The following is a 19,920-nucleotide window of genomic DNA, read 5'->3' on the forward strand; positions in this document are numbered from 1 at the left end:
ACACTTATCAAATTAAATCCACCTCCGTCGTAGACTCAACTTAGAGGGTGCTTGGAGAAGAAGTTCATGATGTACGACGAGGCGTTGTACGACGCCGGACCATCTCCGTGGGCCTTGTTGTCGTCATTGACTCCGGTGTAAGGCCAGCTGTGGTCGACATCTTTCTCAAACACGTGAGTCACCAATCCCTTCTTATCTCCTGAACCCCATTGATACCTCTGTGCTCTGGAGGTGATGTTGCACTCAGTCGGCTTCTCTCCAAGACCGTCACGGACCGCCCACTCCGTGACCCAGTGGAAGACGTCTGGCAAGCACGCTCCTCGTCGACTATCGCTGCCGTTGTACGGAATAGTGCCGTCGATGCCGCCGTGGAACTCGATCATTGGAAAGTTCGTCCTGCCGGCGTCGCAGGGAATCTTCACGGTCTTTGGGTCGCAGTCCGTCACATTTTCGATGTAGTATGACCCAGACACAGGGGCGAAAGCAGCAAAGCGCGTCGAAAGTTGTTTGTTGCATGCGGCGAAGTTGGTGAAGCCACCTCCGTTGGACTTTCCGGTCATGAATACGCGAGATTTATCGATGCAGTATGCCGACTCAAGATCGTCGAGCACCGTGTTGGTATAGAGGACGTCATTTCGCGGTGTAATATTGGGCACGCCCTCCCATCGTCCCTAGTTTGGTCAATCATCGTTGTCCGCGACATTGTGCGCAAAGGCTCTTACCTCGTAACCCCGAAGATACACAACAACATGGTCCTTATTGAAATAAGGCGTTTCTAGAAGATCCAAATCCCTTTGCTCTTCGGGAGTCTTGGTTCCGCCATGATATGAAAAGATTATCGGGTTGGGACTCGTTTGGGAGTATTTTGGCGGGATGAACAGCAAGTAGTCTCGGTCATGACCTTGATCGTCCTTGTAGGGTATCAGGTACTCGTGCCCAGCTGATCGGTTACTCGGTAGTTCCTTTTTGCACCCATCGGAGGAGACCTCTCTTTTGACCGCATCCTGAATCGCAGCTGAGGCGCAAAGTCCTGCAAGCAACGTAACAAAGTTGAAGTTGACCATGATGGATATTGTTGTCTGTAAATGCGCTTACCAGCCGTCCAAAGTATTGAATTCAAGTTGCGAAGCCACGACCTTTTTAACATCGGACGAAGCATGACCTTGAGGGACCGTGACGCGACATCGAAGGCTTGGACGGAACCTAGTGTGTTAGTGCCTCCCTCAATCTTACGAACCGTCGGTGTGCTAATACGAGTCAACGGGCGGCGATCCAGACTAAATCCCATCGGGCGTCAGCCCAGGCACCAGCGCACGCAGTTGGCCAGCAGTCTAAATCCCCGTATTTTTGAAAGTCGATACCGCGTTGAGACGAGGCTTACGGCACCAGCACTACCAGTTCGGGACCGGATGCCACCGAATCCCTCCGAAGAAAGCTTAGTTTTCGGCAGAGGGCGCCACGCTCTGGCGCATCATTTCCTGAACTGGCGCCAGGATCGGGATCCCGGCATTAGAATTGTCAGCACGGCACTCCCGGGATTTTTGACCTCATTGTGTTTATTACAGCCTTGCCTGTTGGTTGAGCCCGCTGTGGGGAACAGTGTTGTCGGTCGATTTGGAAGTGCTTACTGCTAGAGGACACACATACTGCAAGCGGCATTAGATTGGATCTGGTCTATTGATATGTAGCGAAGCCTCACCAATATCCAGTGAGTATTATCTACGTCTGAGTACTAGGTAGGTAGTGAAAGTTGCGCAGATTCCGATTCAACTCTCCAATACAGCTTAGGGATTTCCATCATCCAGGAGTATCCAGTCCGCCGTATTAACACCCTCTTGAAAGCTGCCCGGATCTAGTTGCAGAAACGTGTCATACTGTCCCGGGAGTATTTGATCATAAGGGGCTACAGCGGATGAAATGCCTGCCACACGTCCAGTCAGTCTATTGCAAAACAAACTCGCCACCAGCCTCACCTTGATCAAGGCAAAGAGCTGCTTCGAGCCATTTGTCGTCTTTCCAAACTCTTGCAGCCTCTTCCTCATCTGCCTTCTGGTGCGAGCTAGTCGTTTCCATTGGCATCTCTTCCATGCTGCGAGACATCAATTGCATGTCAAACCTCGGACCTCCCGCCCTAGCGAGAACGATGCCGACTGCTTGGGCGGCCTTCTTCGCCTCCCTCGAGTGTTGGCCTCTTCGCATCCAGATTGCTCGAGAGTTTCGCAGAGCTTCCATGATCTCCTCATCCTGCCCAAACATTCTTTGCCGGTGCACCACCGAGCATAGGACCATGGTGGCTGTCAGGAAATGATGGTTCATAAGCGATCCAACTCGCCAGTGCATGATGTGGAGTTGTCCTCCCGGGCGGGTCTCTTCGTCCAGGACCTGCTGAATACGTAACGTCTCCAGCGCCGCGTTGATGCAAGCCTTCCTGGAATAGGTGAATGTGTCAAGATCATGCGAGATGGATTCTGCGAACAGGAATCTTCTATGAAGCATGATTTGTCCCTTGTAATAGATGTGGCTCAAGAACAAGCGGGCCATGATCGTTTGTGGTGAGTCGGTGACGCTAGATGCCATTGATTTGGGCTGCAGGGGCGGTGGAATACTTGCTTTTGAATCGTTCAAGATCTTATCGACCCTCATGTACTCGGCATATCCTGACGGCTTGAGGGACGAGGTCAGATCTGAGACGGCACCCAGAGCTATGAGAATCCGCCTCCTTGCGATGATACCCAAGGCAGTGGTGTGCTCCGTTTCCGGGCGAGGCGGAGGCAGCTCAGAGATGTCCCCTTCAATATCTGAATCATTCAGATTCCTTGGTTCTTCGGTGTCGAATTGGTCGCTTGTGATCATACGGGGCATGCCCATCTGGCCTGAAATGAGACTATCGCCGAGAAGAACAGTCGCCCACACCCTTCGCCTCATTTCTCCTTCAAGTGGGGTGATGCCAGGGAAGTGCTTGGGATCGCGATGATACCCCATGCGTTTTGCCAGGTTCACCTCAATCCCCAAGAGGAACCAGACATCCTTTTCGGCATCTTCGCGGATTCGAAATTCGATATAGACGTAGTTCATGAACGTCTCCAAGGTATGGCTGCCGCCATTGGTGTATTCGCCCATGATGAGACATTGAACTACCTTATCCCTGTACACCTCAATATCTAGATCGTAATGAGTCATTTCCTTAGAAATCCCCTGGCTGTCGGTGTCTGAAGCTATCAGGGCTAGGCAAATCATGCTATACAGCAGCCCAATCCACATGATGCTGGCATTGGAGGGATCGTCCCAGAAGGCTTCATACTGATTCGCTTGGTCAGTCGTAGCAAGAGGCAGATGCCAAGTAACGCGGATCACATACCTCTCGAAGAAACGTGGGACCATGTACAGAAGCTTTCCGCCTGAGAATTAGCGACTAGATCATCCAAGAAGTAAGAGAACACTCACATGAAGCTACTAGGTCTAGATGGTTGAAGTATCGGGAGACATAACGATCGACAGTAGACTTGGGCGGTAAAGCAGATAGAATCTCTTCCCTACATCTTGCGGGTCTGCATCCGTAGAGCAAAAGCGCTCGTTGCGGAGGGAAGGATCCCGAGGCCGTATTACCACAAACGTCCTGGGTTGGCTCTGATGCAGGCCTCGGGCTTTCAGCAAGCCTGAACTGCTCCTCTCGATTGAAGTGGTCTCTGAGGTCCGCGATGCTATCCAGAATGGCACCCCAGTGGTCACCACTCACGTATGAGTGATCTGCAGCGCCAGCGCGGAGACTTCCAGTCTCAGAGCTGTCGTCTATGGGCGTGCCAACAGCTGCCTGTGCCGATTCCGCCAATTGACTTGAGCTCTTCTCAGGCCCGAATGTCATCACCAAGCGCTCAAGGTGCGCAAGACGATCCTGTAGTGTTGCATCGTTTGGTGACACTGTGGATGATGATGCCATCGCAGAGTTCTCTGCGTAGACGCACGAATGACCTCGCGAAGAGCAGCTGGAACATGGCTTCTTGCGATCGCATCGCAATCTAGTAGAGCGGTGTCAGTGACTTTTCAGATGAGTAAGGAAGTATCAACTTACTTCCGGCGACGACATAGGTTGCAAGAAAGCTGCGGCTTATCACGTCGGCGACTGGCAATGGGTCGCGGGCGATGGACGACCTGTTCATGATGCGTAATTATTGAGGGCCCATTTGCCACTGATACCGGTCTCGATTCAGGCATTTTGTTTCTGGCCAGCAGCGGTCCGATGGCTACCTCATGTAAGCGTCTGGAGGAGAAAACAATCCTCAAAAGAGGCCAGGAAGCAATGGTTCAAGAGAAGCTATGACTATCGGTGCAGATGGGAAGTTGATGAATGTCAACGTATGGCGCGTGAACATAGTTGACTGACCTTGAATCCTCGAAAAGTAAGCACTAAACTCGGTGGGATCATTCGCCTTAGTGCGGCCGGAAAGGAGTTAATGTCCTGACCCTCCGATCGTCCGGCCGATGCTCCGGCCCCGCACAGCCGGTAAAATCGCGACAGTGCACATCATCAAATGGCATGAAAGGACTAGGCTGCACACGCTTTGCAATTGGATACCGATGAAGGCATATCACGTCGTATAAAATTGAAACCACTTTGAGGGCGCCCGGAATGAGTGATGTAAATTGAGTTGCCGCTTGTCCTTGCGGCAAGAAGCTAAGAAATACGATACAAAGAAACACTTCTAGATAGTGCAGCCGTGTCCAACAGCTAGCAAAGTCCCAGAAGTTTCATCATGTCTTCAGATGTGATGTCCATACTTAAGCGTAAGCACGGAGAGCATCGGCAAGCTGGTTGTACTGCTCAGGGGTAAGGTTGCTGTAGGAGAGGCAGTCAGAGCCGCAGGGGAGGGCGAAAGGCCCGGTGCCATCACCGACGAGGACGTTGGCCAGATTCATGCAGGTGGCGGGGACACCCGAGAACTGAATCTCTGCAGTGGTTGTTAGCAGTGAAGAGCTCGATTTGATGAATCATTGGGTGACTTACCAGTGTCAGAGGGGGCGGTGGCGGTGATAGTCAGGCCAGAAATGTCGTCGCGGCAGCGCTGGTACTCGAACTCAGGGACACCCTCAACCTGTCGAGGACGAACAGTTGTGACAAAGCCATCGCGCTTGCCAAAGATGGTGGTGAAGAGCTCGGCGATGCCGCCACCAAAGAACTCGGCGGCCAGACCAATACCGCGGCCGATGTCAGCCTGAGCGGGCTGAGCGACCATGAGAGCGACGGGGACGATGACAGCGGAGGCCTTCATTTTGATGGTTTGAGGAAGATTGATGATTTAGAGTGAAAAGTTGTGTTTGAGATTTGAGAGTTGAGTGTAAGAGCTGTGTGTGTTGAATGTTTGTGTTGATGCGGATGAGGACAGAAGAATTGTTTCCATGGAGTGTGCAAACTGATTCTTATATACAATTTCTCTACCAAAAGGAACTTGTTCAACATGCCCGTGTTGGGTCGTCAACATGGACAGCTCCGGTTCACAAGTTGCATGCAGAATCACTGGCAAAGATCGGCGCTGGATTCTATGGGCCTCACAACCATGAACGAAGTTCTCACGAGGCGAAGCCATTCAGGTGTTGCCTACAGCCTGCTCAGTCTCAAGTATACGCGTAAGCCAAGCTAAGAGGAATCAAATCCCAAAACTATTGGTGAAATCGTGCCATGCAACTAGCAAGGCCTTTCAGCATCGTGAATGCCCTGCAATCGAATTCGGTAGCGGCGTGTGTCAATGTCTCCACAGTTCTTTGTAGACTAGATACCGTAGCGTAGGCTGTCACCTATCCTTCGCCAAGTCTACAAGACCAGGTTCGACGCCGAGAACCCGATATGTGTCATGACACTCAGAGAGCTCGAATGTGTGATCACAGCCTACCTGCCAAGATTCCTTCATCTCTATCCACAATATACATGTCACCGATGTCAATCGGAACCAATTATTGCTATGGGGGGTCCTGAAGATGTAGCCTATGTCGAGACGTTATCATAAAAGTCCTGGGCTATTAATGTAAAGCCTTTGAATGTGACCCACACCAACTGAAAGACCAGGGCAACTGTATCAAAAACAATGAAGTAAATACGATTAGCGCTTTTTATCGTCTGATCTGCTGCCATTTCCATATTCATAAGTGGTTGTGTTTTCGTCTTCATACTTACTTAGCAGACTCGAAATCCGCAACCAACGTAAATAGTCCTTAGCAGCGCACTTAGTTCAGTGGTGTGAGTGCGTGTATCTCTTCAGTGCCATGTTTCATTTCAAGGGAAGCACCCATTGTCTTACACAACCATCTGATGTGCCTCCAGGTATGATAGATTTGTGGGGTAATTTGCGCCAAGGATCTCGGGCCGCACAATGGGACAGCCGTCCTACGAGGCGAGGTTGCCCTGACCCACAAAAGACTTACATACCTGGCTGTCAGCCTCCTATCTCCTTCGGGAATACGAGGCCAGATTCAGTTCCTCACTTCATCCAAAACTGGTCATCTTTGATCCGATTATGCCGGGCCAAGACCACGTGTGGGAGCAATAGGTCCTCTAGGCAACCGTTTTGCACGTTTGAGGCAAAGTTAACGGGAGTCTTGTACCTGACTTAAGGTTGGTAGGGCGAGGCTTTAGCGAGAAGGAGTGTGCTGAGATTCCTTCGGGTCTGGGCAACCCATGTTCAGAAGAGGATGAAAGTATGGAATTTGTGGGACATGGTCCAGTGGAACCCAAGAAATCCTTCTTTCTTGATGGAGTTTCATCTCGCGAGGCAACACGCTGAGTTTGGAAGAGTTCTAGAACGTGCGGCTTGCAGATCATGGGACACAATCGACTCCAGTCAGTCTTGATGGCTCACACTCTTCGCCTCGAAATCCCTCGACGACGTCGTGGCTACTGAGGTCGAAGTCACTTGTTTCTATCAATTGTTGTTTCGGGATTTTGAAACTTCTGATGTAATGGAAATGTCCAACCGAGCATGCAGTGATCTACTCAGAGTCTGCTAAGCTGAATTCGATACTGGCCTTCTAGCCTGACTAGGGAAGACTTGAAGCCCTCCGTCGAGTAACAGGCTGCGTGAGCCATGAATCAAAAGAACCAGGCCGACAATCCGCAGCTAAGCATACTGCAACCCCAAAAGTTCATCCTTCACCAGGATAAGCCCAGATTCATCCCATCATTCGACCGGGACAGCCCCACAACATACTCAGTCGTCAAAGTGGAAGTTCGGTGCCTGGCCTTGGCCATTTACATCCTTGCCAGCGATCGGCGATCGTCGCCTCAGCCGCGATGGAGCCGTTGCATGAGCCCGCAAAAGTTCCGGGCGAACCATCTCTCAGCTCATCAACTGCAGTCAAAGGATTCAACGTCGGGCTATAATTCCTGCCGACTGAAGGCACATCCGCGAAGGATTCAATTTTAGTTCTGACGGTGTCGTCAGCCAAGTCGACGATGAAGCCGTTTCGGAGAAGGCTGACTGGATGTAAGTGATCTAAAGTCCGGATGACTTCGTCGACTTACAAACGCACTCTTTCAGCGCGAAACTCGCCCTCATTCAACGCATGCGATCATGGAGATCGGTTTTTTTAAGTTACTCCGCAACACGGAGCTGTCCGCCGTTCTACACGGACTAGTCCCCGTGGCGTGGTTCTTGACTTCCCTGCCAGCTTTCGTCGTCACCATTCACCAGCGACCTGGCCGTCGAAGATGGCTTTTTTTACCGTTCAACGTCTTTGGGCCAATTGCATGCTTTCTGCAGGTTGGCAGGCTTAAGGCAGGTCTTGACTGGCTTTGGGCTTTCACGTCTATCATTTACATTGTCCATGCCACTTCGGCTCTTTATCTCGAACAATGGACTCTGCCTGTTACCGCGTCAAGGCCAGGAGATTTCTTAGCAGAGAAAATCTACGCTTCAGTCAAGGCATGGAACAACCCTCGTCGGCTACCGCTTCGTCCGTTCACACACCAACGTATCATTACTCAACGCCAGCGAGCTTACTTCACTTTTCGCAAGCTCGGCATAATCTGTATCCATTGGGTCGTCTATCTTGTCATTGAAGTCGGCACCTTATTTCTCCTACGACCTGCCCCTGGGGAATTTGTGTCACCAGGATACTTCCATTTCACCCTCGACCGCGGAGCTCTATTGCGGGCAGCCTACTGTTTGCAGTGGGCCTGGCTGACATACTTCATTCTCACCGTCGCGAACGCGGTCGTCTCCATACTTTTCGTCAGCATCCTGCAGCTCGACGCACCGGACGAGTGGCCGTCTCTTTGGGGAAATCCCTTCAAAATCCACGGCATCAGAAGCTTCTGGGGAGTATTCTGGCAGAACATTGGAAGCCCATCGCAATTAACATACGGGCGCTTCGTCACTCGGAATGTACTATGCCTGAAACCCAAAGGCACAGCAGAGAAGTCGTTTCTGGCCTTCTTTGTCTTTACGGTATCAGGGACGATCCACGTCGCCACCAATTGGATGACGAGGGATACGGCGCCTGTTGAAGACATTCATGGGGACATGGTTTTCTTACTCTTTAATTTCGCGGCTGGGTTGTTAGAAGTTTTGATGCAACAAGCTGTCTCTAGCAGACTGAACATCAGCAGGGGCAAAGATAGACCGCACTCGATCCTTCGCAGAACGTTTGGTTTCTTCTGGGTATTTGTTTTCTTTTATACTATTGTACCCCCTTGGCAGTTCCCTTACATCGAAGCAGACCTTCGACGCCGCTTTGTCCCTTTCAAGATGAACGTTCAGCTTGAAAGACCTCAGATACTATAACCATTAGACAGTCGACCTTGGGGCAGATGAAGAGAATAGAGCGATGAACCAAAAGATGAAACTTGCCACCAATGATGAAATGACTATTTCCCCTTTCTATTAGATGTACCCAAGCTCCTCCATAGCCTCCTCCTCCAGCCGAGCATCATCTTCAGGCTTGAACACCTTGTCAACATTTTCCGGTCGCACAAAGCCATCCTGTCCATTCAGTCCCCTCACAAACATTTCTCTCTCCAACCACTTCTCTTGCACTCTATTGCCCACGTGGAAACCCTGAGCATTCTTTCTTGCCGCATCAGTAAGAACAATGGCTCTGATTAGTTTCTCCTGACTGCTCTCATTTCCAGTGGGATTCTCGTGCACCCACAGAAATCGGTGGGTCATGTCCTTGTACAGCTCGTACCAGCTCGCGCACCGGTTCTGCAACCCAAGGAGAGTGTCCTTGATAGCCGTCTCATAGGCGAAAGGGAAGAAACCTGCCGAATCAAAGTTGGTAATGGCCACAAGCTCATAACCTGGGCCAAAGTCAACTTGCCGTGGTCGCATCAGGATGTTACGAGGTTCTAGGTCGTTGTGGCAAAAGGCGCTGGAATATGTCAGGAGGGCGAGGTTGTCTGGGGTGAACTCGACTTGGTGGCGCATGGAGCTGTCCTTCTTAAAATCGCCGTCGAGGAGGATCGAACCGTCGTTGGATGTTGCGAGCTCGTACCTAGCGTTTCCTGGTGAAAGTCTCTTCATTAGGAACGTGGTCATGTCACTGAACCAACCCACCTGCGAATTGCCTACCGCGGGTATGTCTTCCATTTCTTGTGTTTGTAGGCCTTTCTCGGAGAGGATGACCCAGTCCTCCATGTCGAGATTGCCAAAGTTGATCTTCTGCAGCTCTGACATTGCGTCGATAATGTCCTTTATGAAAGCTTTCTTTACGACCGGATTGAATTCGTCCCAGTACTTCTCAGCGGGCACAACGTCCGGGTAATGCTGGCTGAGGAGGTAGTGAAGCTGAAGACCGTCTCGGGTACGCGTAGTCCCGGCACCCCATACCTTGGGCACAAGTGAGGGCAACTTCCGATGGGCCAGCTTCTGGAATGCCGCCGAGCACAGGAGCTGGTTGTTACGGCGGGGCTTCTCGATGCGGGCCATGAGGTGCGTGGGGAGTCCGTCCGGGGGCTCTTCGCGGTCGGTGAGGTCAATGACAAACTCGCAGGTGTCGATGGTGTTGAAGATGATGGTGTGCCTTGGGGAATGCTGCCAGTCGCTGCCGAACATCCCCTGAAAAACGGCAAGATCGGGGACGATAACCTGCTCGCCCATATTGTTGTCAACGTGAACATAAGGCCCAGTTGGCCCCTCGAATCTCGAATCCGTAATGTGAAGGTTGGAAAAAGGATTCTCGATGTCCCAAGCCATGGATTCGACGGTCCTGCCCCCGGCAGATCTGCTTACGTCCGTGAAGCCGTAGTCGGCGAATCGGCTGGCGATGTAGGAGCCTTCGCTGTCGCTGTCACTTTCGAATCGGTAGGCCATGATGAAATCGGCGTGTGGGTAATTCCGATACACAATAACACAGGTAGAGGTTTCTATGTTTGGGGTTGGAGACTCACCGCGTCTAAGGATGGTGTTGGGGTCTTCGTGGAGGTGATGAAGGGCTCAAGGTTGGAGGTGTTTGAATTGATGATTAAATTGAATCTAGAGGGTACTAGAGTTTATACTGTATTTGTAGACTGCTACTCACGAGTGTTTTGGGAGTACCTAGAAGGCTCTTGTCAAAGTCCGGGCTGTACCCTGTTCGCAACAATGCCAGATGTTCTTCACTTGAACAATGCAATAGTCTTTAGCATTGCGACTAAGTTACTGAAGACTCCGTTATCAGTAAGACTCAGTGACTTTCTTCCGCGTGTATAATACGTTATTTGTTATCGGTCTTTGTCATTTTCGGAGATCATTCGAGTTGGTTCAACACAATAACTCGGGCTTTCCAACAGACAAAGAAGCGAGTCATCTGTTCTGCAGTAGTACCTTAGAATTAGCACTTATGCTACGATTAAATTATCATTGGTTACATCAGTCTGAGAAGAAGCCTGATTCATTCAATGTGTGTGTCGTCGGAGTCGTGCCAGCCACTTGCAATTTTCCGAAAATTGTGACATGGAAAAGGTTTTAGGTAAGAGTGATGTTTGGCCATTTTGATCAGTGGCTTGGGACTCTACAGTAAATAAGACACTAGAAAAAGTACACAAGACTGACAAATATTCTACCCATTTTCTCCGCAAGACCGGTGCGCCTAGGAGTGAACTTGGCGTACCTCCTTCATGATCATCGCCTTCCTCACCGAGGGTACCTCTCGGTCAACACGCTGGCCCGAGCTCCCTCACCGGGTCCCCCACCAATCTTGCCCCACCACACCTCACGCATCTTCAGTGCTCCTTCCTCATCTCAACTCACCACCAAACCCATCCTCCAACATCAACCACAACCGCCGCCATGGACACCTCACGAGACTCCTCCAACCTCCTCGACACACACAACCGTCTCATCGCAGACGTGCTGTCGCGCTTCCGCATGCTCACCATGCTCGCGACAATCCAGGCCGAAGGCGAGCGCAAAAACGCAGAGCCGCAGACCGTCGCGGTGACGGGCATGTCGATGCAGATGGAGTTCGAAGGCCTGGTACGTCAATCCCTCTCTCCTCCCCTCCACCCATCCCAATTCCCAGCCCCTTTTCTTCCCAATCCCCTTAACGAAACAAGACGAAGACAGGAAAAATATCTACTGACACCAACCACATAGCACACCTCAGTCAAAGACCTACTCGCCCTCTCCCGCCGTCTCAAGGAGCTCTGGCTCTTCGGCAAGCTCGGCGCCGGCGAGAGCGACGCGCGCATCCAGGCCGACAAGCTGCAGGCCGACGTCGTGCGCTGCGCGGAGCTCCTCAACGCCATCCAGGAGACGCGGTACAGCGGGCTCGCGACCGCCGCCGGGGGCAAGTGGGCGCCGATCGGGAGGCAGGATGCGGCTGCTGCCGCTGCGCCTCCGCCTGCTGCGGCACCTGATGGAGGAGCTGCGGCGCCGACGCAGCCTGGTGGTGCCGGTACTTCATGAACGCGGAGGCAGAGTGGAAGTTACGGTGGTGATGCATTTTATTGGCGTTTGGGGGTTGACTTCGGGTTTTCACATTGCGATGGGACTAGCTGATACCCACGAGGACGGGGAAAAAAGAACTATTTATGCTTTTTGAAATTGGTCTACGGTCTGTGTAGCCTCATCATTGTGATGCACCATCTACTGTATACAACGACACGTGACGAGAAAGAGGCTCGTTTAGCCCTCGCCGTTCTCGGGGTCCTCGTCCTCGTCACCCATCTGCGCCTCCAGCGTCTTCTGCTTCTCCTCTCCCTTGGCGGTCATGATGGCACCGGCGTCAATGCCGGCGGCCGTGAGCCAGAGGAAGTAGTCCGACTTGAAGTTGTCCACCTGCTGGAAGAAAGTGTGAAAACTGTTTGACACGCGATCAGTAAACTTCGTCGACAAAATGCCCCAACTCGGTGCGCAAAACTTACACGTTCTCCTGCTCCTCCACCTCGAAGATGCGTTGGTAAATCTGCTTGTCCTTGAACGCCTGCAGCTTATCGTCGTACTTTGTAAAGTCAATCGTCTCCTTGCCAAAATTATCCTGCGCGCGGCGGTTGTACGCGTCGAAGACGGGGCGCTCCAGCAGCAGGCCCAGGCCGGGCGCCTTGGGGATGGCGATGCGCGTCGGGCCGTAGCTCTGGCGGACGCGCTCGAGCGGCGTGCCGCAGCGCACGACGAGCGACGCCATGCCGACCATCTTGCGGATCTGGTGCATCATGAAGCTCTGGCCGTGCACCTTGAGCGACACCCACTCGGTGTCGCGGATCTGGATCGGGCTCATGTTGACCTTGAACGACTTGATGTGCCGCTTTGCCGAGGGGTCCTTGAAGGTCTTCTGGACGGTGTAGTTGTGGAAGTTGATGGTGCCGCAGTACTCGTTCAGCGCGGCCTGCAGCTGGTTCAGCCGCTCGGGGGTCACGCGGTACCGGCGCTTGGCGTTGATGTAGGCGGCCTTGATGTCGCGGAGGGCGAAGTCGACGGGGGTCAGGTCGCGGTTTCTAGGCTTGAGGCTGCCCTCGGGGACTTCGGCGGGCGCCTTGGTTTCGGCGGGCGCGGCGTCCGTGGTCTCTGCGGCCGGTTCGGCGGAGGCGGGTTCGGCAGGCTTCTCGGCGGGCTTCGCGTCGTCGCCCTCGGGCTTCTCGTCCGCGTGTATCCTCTCGAGCACCCTCGCCTTAGTCTCGGGATCGAGCTTCGCGAGGATCGGCTTGATGTCCTTCTCGTCGACCTCTTCCCAGTACTTGATGACGTCCGCCAGCTTGGCCTGGAACTCCTCGTAATGCCCGTGCTCCTTGGCCTTCTCCACGAGCTGCTTCCACAAGAAGCTATCGGGGTGAGGAGGGAGCAGGCAGTACGTCGGCATGAGGTACTCGTACCACCTCGAGTCGCAGGTCTGGTAGCAGCTGAAGGAGTTGTTGGTGCGCTGGATGCCCCAGACGCGGATCTGCTCGGGCAGCGCGGCGTTGATCTTCTCCACGACGTCCTCGTCCTCGATGATGAGCTTCAGGCTGATGACGTTGCCGGCGGCGTGCACGCCCTTGTCAGTTCGCGCGCAGCGCACGAGGCTCGACTTCTTGTGGTCGTCGGCATTGGCCTTGGAGATGGCGCCGGCGGCGACAAAGGCCTTGAACAGGTCGCCCTCGATCGTCTTCTCCTCGTTGTTGATCTGCATGCCCTTGTAGCCCGTGCCAGAGTACCCGACCATGACGGCGACCTTGCGCTTCGGGCGGCGGGCCTCGGCGGCGATCTCCTCGGCGGAGAAGGGGTTGGCGGTCTGCTCGGCCTCGCCGTCCTCGTTCACCTTGCGGCGCTTGAACTCTTGGTACTCGGTGTTGCGTCCGCGCTTGTCGGTGGCCTCGCGACTGCGACGGCGTGCTCGTCAGCAAGACACGGCCAGTAACACACATTGGGGCGCGAAAGTGACGGACAATTCGCGGTAAAAGATGTTCAACCTACCTCCAAGACGACCTTCCCTGCTCTTGCTTGCGCTTCGGGTGCCGCTTGTTCTGGTTGCGGCCTCCGCCACGCTGACGACCGTTCTGGTTGCCATTAGCGGGCGCAGGGGCAGCCGGGGCACTGCCGCCGGAATTTGAAGGATTGTCTGTCGCCATTGTCTGGTTGCCGTGACGGACGCTCTCATCGTCCGGACGGTGTAGGTGGAGTGGTTTTGCGCGCCGGCCTGCGACAGAAGGCTTCGTCCAGATTTTTTTTTTGGGCCAGCTGCAAGGCTGCGCTGCGGAAGGTCCGTGTGGACCCTTGGAGGTGCGGGGCTCTTCCGGCTGAACACCGGTTGGTGGACCCCACATTGGTTACTGAAGCCTTGCCACTTTGGGACTAGCAAGGTTCACGGACCATCTTCAACTTTTGGCATCTTGGTGTTTTTGCGATCGAATTTCCTCCAAGCCCACATTGTTGGCAATGCAAGCAGAGACGGACTCGGCTGAGAGAAGCAGAACACAAGGCTAAAAACTATCATCACAGATCAAGCACGAAAATGCAATAAATACGTCGAATCCTCTACCTTGAGGTGAGGGTACTCTGTCAACCTGTCCAATCGACAACATTCCGTGAGTGGAGCGCAAGCCACAGTCAAAGTGGGTATCTTCGGACAGAGATGGACGCTATTGGTTCGTATTCAGTTCCGCGCATTCACGCCTTCAGATGGCGGTTTCGGTCTCGGTCCCCAACATCAGCATGCTAGACTCTCTGATCTTTAAAGGCATTCAGCGCAATATTTTCCGAGTCCACGTATTTTACAAAGACTTTTGCTTATACACCCATTTTCTCCGGCTGTCTATCCCTCTGAGTCGACTCTCGCTTCGCGGCAACTTACACACTAAGAAACTACCCAACATGCGGAAGCACAAGAAATCGCGGCTTGGATGCAGAGAGTGTAAGCAAAGGAAGGTCAAATGCGATGAGACCAGGCCATCCTGTGTCAAGTGTCGAACGGCAGGAAAGAAATGCTCATATGTCGGGATGCAGAGTAGCCTGCCCGTTCCCCCGACTTCGTCACACCTCTCTACGACATCATCTCCAGGTCCCCAGTCGACTCCAGACTCGGGAGCCTCCCCGTACGCCTTCTCCCCAGCAACGTCTCTATCTGACTCTATCGTCTTCACTCCATCTTCCGCCGACACTCCGGCCTCCATATTGTCCCTGCCTCCACCGACGTCCGTACCATGTGTCCCACCAGATACTCTCTTCGCAGAAACCTACAGCCTGTTTCACCTCGACCTCCTCCGCCACTTCCAGGGCCCCCTCACAGAGGTCACTGTATCAAGCCAGTCAGAGACGGAAATCATTCTTCACGTGACCTACACGCAAGCCTTGAAAGCACCCTACCTCATGGACGAGCTCCTCGCCTTCGCCGCAGCCCACAAGAGCACTGTCTCTGACGACCCCGAGATGAAAGTTCTCTATCAGAATGAATCGACCCGCCTCCAGAGCCGCGCCATTAGTCGGCTTGGAATCACCAACGAAGATGTCACCGAGGACAACTTCCTCGCCCTGTTTTCCTTTTCCATCCTCCTGGGCCAACACGTCCTGTTCGACATCTTTTCCAACGCCGCCTCACTGCCCGGTGTCCTGGACAAGTTAGTGAATTGCTTGGAATTGCACTCTGGCATCAAATTCATCGTCGCCCAGTCCATGGTAAGATTCGGGAACATGTTACGAGACTTGTTCCCTACAGACCCTGTCCACTTCCAAGTCGACGTCACCTCTTCGTCCCACGGCACCGAGTGTGCGGACCTTCTCCGGCGCCTCGAGGAAAGCGACATGAGCGAGTCCACGAAGAAGGTGTACCTCGAAACCACCAAGATCCTGCAGTATCTCTTCGTCACGGTGCATACATCGGAAAGTCGTCGCTTTGTCGCCGTTCAAGAGTGGCCGGTCCGTATATCGCGGGATTACATATCCCTGCTGCAGCAACGACGCCCCGAAGCGCTCGTCATCATGGGGTATTACGCGGTCCTGTTGCATCGGGCAAGGGACTACTGGGCCGTCGGAGACTCGGGGAGGTTTCTCGTCAAGACCATCTCAAATCACCTCGGGAGTTACTGGTCTGAGTGGTTGGAATGGCCGAATCAAGAACTTGATACGCCATGAGGTCGATTACCAATTACCTAATGCGCCGTCCATCTGTGTACAAAACATTATCCAAGCTGTGATCAAACCCCGCAAAAAGCTCTGTCTTCAGCGTAGCTCGAGGTGTCTAGGCTCGCTCCGCTTAGACGCAGCAGCGTTCTCCGACCCAGAACAGGACCAGCACTTCTCCAACGCGGCGTCGCCACACGAAGCAACGTATTGAGCCTTTTGCGGGTAAGGGCACAGGATACGGTTCTGGGTCTCATCTGGGCCGACGTTGAACTTGATGGGGGTCTTCTTGGGCGCAGTGCCCTCTTCGACCCAGTCGCGCAGCTGTTGGAAGAGGTTATTCGGCTGGCCACTCTTGCCGCCAAAGCAGTGAGCCAACCCAGGGGCTTCGAAGTAGCGGAAGAAGTCCTGGATGTCGGGGGTCACTCCGGCCACGGCGTTGTAGTACTCCTCCGTGGATCCGGGCGGGATAACAGTGTCTGCCTGTGAAGAACCTGTTAGTATAGATATGATCACAAGATCTTGAAAGACACATACCAATCCATGGAAAGAGACAATCTTCCCTCCAAGATCACGGAACCTCCTCAAATCCGGATCTGCAGACTCCACCAGCGAAGCATATTGCTGGCGCCCAGAGCTGACCAGCGCATCAAACTCCTCGCGGCTCAGATGTCCAATATCAAACGCAGGGTCCTTGGCCACAAACAGCTGAAGCCACAGCCCTCCAAGCATACTCGGCACGCCCACGCACCCCGTGGCATTGCAGCTCGTCTGCACAATGCTCAACATCCCCGTCAAATCCGTCCCCGGGACCAGCCCGCCGTAGTACTTCTTCGCAGAGTACCCATGCCACGTCGCGTTCGCCACGACTGCCGCGGCCCTGCTCACAGCCATCTTTGTCCCATTCTTCTGCGCACACTCCACCTCCCGCCCGACGACAGAGAAGGCGTCAAACCTGGCCAGGCACGCGCGCTGATCAGCGACAGCCCCGTCGACGACGCCGTCCAGGCCGTCGCAGGCAGCGAGCGCGGCAGCGGAGAGGGCGTCGAGCTCGCAGGGGTAGGGATACTCGCCGAGCTCGTTCATGAGCTGCTGCGGCCATTGGGAGAAGGGCATCAGCTCGTTCCAGTGGATGGCGGGCGCGCCGGCGGCGATGCCATCGTAGAGGTCCGGGTACCGCTGCGCGATCATGAGGCCCTGGCGCCCGCCGTTGGAGCAGCCGTTCCAGTAGGAGTACTTTGGTTCGCGGCCGTAGAAGCTCTTGATCAGGGACTTGCCGATGATGGCCTGGTGGTTAGTGTTAGTGATTGAATCAATAACAATAGGGAGTTATACGGGTAGAGCCACCTCATCGTTCAAGGAGACGGAAGCCGTGTTCTGCAAGTTGTACAGGTTAACGTTGCCGGGGCTGTTGAGCGCCCACGGAGTCGGCTCCTGCGCGACCCCGAGACCGGCGTCGGTGGTGATGGTCGCGTACCCGTCCGCGATGGCGCCCTGCATGCCCCCGTACGTGAGGAAGAAGCGGCCGGCGACCCAGCCGCCGCCGCCGATGGCCTGGAAGCGCTCGTTCCAGTCCAGCGGCAGCCATGCCTCGGTGACGATGTGGTCGTTCTGGCCGGGGTGCGTGTAGGCGATGGTGACGTTGCAGAAGGAGACGTTGTCGAGCGTGACGGCGGGCGCGACGTAGCGGAACGCCTCGGCGACGGAAGCGCTGTAGTTGGTGACGAGGTTTGCCTCGAGGGAGAGCACCTCAGCGCCGAAGAGGGAGGGGCTGAAGGTGCTGGGGACGCACGACTGTGCTAATGAGAGGTCCATTGCTGGCGATTGATCCTGTGGTTCGGTCTATGGATCTAGTTGTCGAGGTTGGTCTTGTTGTTCATCATGAAGGAAGTCTTCGGCTTCTGGCTTTATATCTTTCGTCGCAATGGCATAGCCTCATGCGAACTGCAGCAACGGCCGCCCATGTTACTTCGCATAGGTAGGTGTGGAATACAAAGTGACGAGACAACATGTTCCACGAAGGATTCGGTTAGGTACGTGTAAGCTTGTTGTTCTCTTGCATTTATTCGGTGGGTGAGTCACCCGGTCACATCTGGGCTTTCAGGGGGAACTGTTGGGCAAAATTTCCGGTGTTGGTTCCCGCGTATGTAGCTGCTGCCGATCCACTGCGGGCCTGTCGCAGTCCCTGTAATGCGATTCGCTCGCTCAGTTGAGAACCCAATGCGACGCTTCTGCTCGCCGTGCTGTATTTGGACAATAGTGGCTGTGGGGGAATAAGACGGGCTGTTCGTGTAAGCTTACTTACATGCTTGGCCTGCGGGCTGTCTGTCGGCGTACTGGACTTGGAAGTGAGATGTCCAGAAGCATTATTCAATGGAACGGTTTAATTTAGAACGTGGGCTGACGAATTCTTGATTCATTGACAAACATTTTGGTGGTTCTTGAGACTTTCTTGACCGAGGTTTCACTGAAATTCAAGTACCCAAAGTGATATTCAATTATCTTGAATGAGAACTCTCCATAACGTCCATCTACGACTTTATACCGTTCCTCCGAAACATCATGTATGTAATCACCCAAGACTCGTCCCTAAGCCTTCACGCTGTTTCTCAACTCCACACTCTCCATGCCAGACACCAAATCATTCGCCGACGAAGTCGGCACCCAGTCGCCCTTCCTCCCCACAGAAGACGGGAACCAGTACCAAAACGTCCCCATCACCGCAAACATCGGGATCGAGTCAAAGATATACAGCGGCCACTCATTACTCAACAAATACCCATCATTCCCCATCACAAACTCAATAATCCGAAAAACCGAGCGCGCCATGATCAGCCCGCTCGCCCCGTACAGCATGCGCAGCGCCTGCTCCCACTTGACGTCCGGCCCGATCTCGTGATAGCCCGGGTCCTTCTTCATGCGCGAGTGGAACGTCCAGGCCGTCGTCCAGAACACGCCGAACACGCAGATGTGGAAGACGAGCCCCGCGACGACGATGCCCTGCGCGATCTTGGCGTACTCGCTGACAACCATCAGGCCGGCGGCGGAGCCCTGGATCGCGAGCGCGAGGACGTCGCCCGCGACGAAGACCTTGGTCAGCCGCGAGGGCCGGATGATGGCGTGCTGCTCGCCGTTGACGATACGGATCACGCGGCCGAGCGTCATGTAGATGGACGCGGCGAAGAGGACGGGCGCGAGGAGGATGTTGTTCTGCGAGGCGACGAAGGGCATGAGTTTGCCGGTTTTGTTGTGGGCCACGGCGCGGAAGACGTAGCCGAGGAATTCCACTGTGGTCGTGGATGGCTGGTTAGCATTGAGCTTCGCCTGTCTTGCGAGTCATCTCAGCTTTGGGGGAGTGGTTGAGCTTACTGTAGCCGCCAATGGCCATCGGGATGCAGAACCAGGCGCGAGTTTTCCAAATCTTCCACATGTATGCAAGTGTGGTTGTGAGAAAGATGACACAGAAGATGACAGCTGCTGGGACAGAGGGAAGGTATTTCCACAGATAATAGTTGCCTCTGAAGGGTTCAAGAACAGCCATGGTGCCGGTACTGAGAAATCAGGATAACGGTGTAGACAAATATGGAACAAATTGCGTGATGATAACAAGATCGAAATGGATGAAGACAGCGTTCAAGCCCAGAAAAAGAAAAGGTTCAATGATTGCAATGGTGATATGAGCTTGAGGAGGCGAGAATTCGAGCTTCAGAGGCAGGCCTCTTCACAAGGATATATGGATTTTCATACACAGGAAGGCATGTAGTTGACACCCTCTGACACTGCAACATATCCCATCACGAATTGTTACATCCTTCTGAGATTGGAAAGTCGGTTTGATCTCTTGCGCGTATCCCGCGGATCTGTATTGTAGAGATCGAATCCAGACCAATCGCATTCGTCTGTGTGCGAGAGGGCCCGCTTC

The 19,920-nt window shown here is 53.8% G+C and overlaps 9 protein-coding genes across 9 annotated transcripts; 2 read left to right on the top strand and 7 right to left on the bottom strand.

The window, feature by feature from the left end:
- Window positions 1-35: 35 nt before the first annotated feature.
- xynS20E (Bifunctional acetylxylan esterase/xylanase XynS20E) lies at window positions 36-1,064 on the bottom strand (the record flags this gene model as incomplete). The annotated part of the gene is made up of 2 exons (XM_036638199.1): window positions 36-671; window positions 723-1,064. The coding sequence occupies 2 exons, from the start codon at window positions 1,062-1,064 to the stop codon at window positions 36-38; spliced, it is 978 nt and encodes a 325-aa protein (XP_036495742.1).
- Window positions 1,065-1,941: 877 nt separating this feature from the next.
- On the bottom strand, window positions 1,942-4,157 carry CGCS363_v006351 (Trichosetin biosynthesis cluster transcription factor TF23; the record flags this gene model as incomplete). The annotated part of the gene is made up of 4 exons (XM_036638200.1): window positions 1,942-3,398; window positions 3,445-3,918; window positions 3,963-4,016; window positions 4,070-4,157. The coding sequence occupies 4 exons, from the start codon at window positions 4,155-4,157 to the stop codon at window positions 1,942-1,944; spliced, it is 2,073 nt and encodes a 690-aa protein (XP_036496335.1).
- A 619-nt stretch (window positions 4,158-4,776) lies between these two features.
- Window positions 4,777-5,267, bottom strand: CGCS363_v006352 (uncharacterized protein; the record flags this gene model as incomplete). Its single annotated transcript, XM_036638201.1, has 2 exons — window positions 4,777-4,946; window positions 5,003-5,267. The coding sequence occupies 2 exons, from the start codon at window positions 5,265-5,267 to the stop codon at window positions 4,777-4,779; spliced, it is 435 nt and encodes a 144-aa protein (XP_036496657.1).
- A 3,603-nt stretch (window positions 5,268-8,870) lies between these two features.
- Window positions 8,871-10,298, bottom strand: CGCS363_v006353 (uncharacterized protein; the record flags this gene model as incomplete). The annotated part of the gene is made up of 1 exon (XM_036638202.1): window positions 8,871-10,298. One exon carries the CDS (start codon window positions 10,296-10,298, stop codon window positions 8,871-8,873), a length of 1,428 nt encoding a protein of 475 aa, XP_036496668.1.
- Window positions 10,299-11,255: 957 nt separating this feature from the next.
- CGCS363_v006354 (uncharacterized protein) lies at window positions 11,256-11,873 on the top strand (the record flags this gene model as incomplete). Its single annotated transcript, XM_036638203.1, has 2 exons — window positions 11,256-11,441; window positions 11,562-11,873. 2 exons carry the CDS (start codon window positions 11,256-11,258, stop codon window positions 11,871-11,873), a joined length of 498 nt encoding a protein of 165 aa, XP_036496179.1.
- A 219-nt stretch (window positions 11,874-12,092) lies between these two features.
- PUS1 (tRNA pseudouridine synthase 1) lies at window positions 12,093-14,011 on the bottom strand (the record flags this gene model as incomplete). The annotated part of the gene is made up of 3 exons (XM_036638204.1): window positions 12,093-12,267; window positions 12,332-13,762; window positions 13,857-14,011. The coding sequence occupies 3 exons, from the start codon at window positions 14,009-14,011 to the stop codon at window positions 12,093-12,095; spliced, it is 1,761 nt and encodes a 586-aa protein (XP_036496180.1).
- Window positions 14,012-14,879: 868 nt separating this feature from the next.
- On the top strand, window positions 14,880-16,010 carry CGCS363_v006356 (uncharacterized protein; the record flags this gene model as incomplete). Its single annotated transcript, XM_036638205.1, has 1 exon — window positions 14,880-16,010. One exon carries the CDS (start codon window positions 14,880-14,882, stop codon window positions 16,008-16,010), a length of 1,131 nt encoding a protein of 376 aa, XP_036496181.1.
- Window positions 16,011-16,097: 87 nt separating this feature from the next.
- On the bottom strand, window positions 16,098-17,813 carry CGCS363_v006357 (putative feruloyl esterase; the record flags this gene model as incomplete). The annotated part of the gene is made up of 3 exons (XM_036638206.1): window positions 16,098-16,481; window positions 16,536-17,285; window positions 17,346-17,813. The coding sequence occupies 3 exons, from the start codon at window positions 17,811-17,813 to the stop codon at window positions 16,098-16,100; spliced, it is 1,602 nt and encodes a 533-aa protein (XP_036496182.1).
- Window positions 17,814-18,587: 774 nt separating this feature from the next.
- RTM1-5 (Protein RTM1) lies at window positions 18,588-19,539 on the bottom strand (the record flags this gene model as incomplete). The annotated part of the gene is made up of 2 exons (XM_036638207.1): window positions 18,588-19,285; window positions 19,368-19,539. The coding sequence occupies 2 exons, from the start codon at window positions 19,537-19,539 to the stop codon at window positions 18,588-18,590; spliced, it is 870 nt and encodes a 289-aa protein (XP_036496724.1).
- Between the last annotated feature and the right edge of the window lie 381 nt (window positions 19,540-19,920).

This window comes from Colletotrichum siamense, assembly GCF_013390195.1.
Source record: "Colletotrichum siamense strain Cg363 chromosome Unknown KSG_Cg363_contig04, whole genome shotgun sequence".
Lineage (NCBI taxonomy): Eukaryota > Fungi > Ascomycota > Sordariomycetes > Glomerellales > Glomerellaceae > Colletotrichum > Colletotrichum siamense.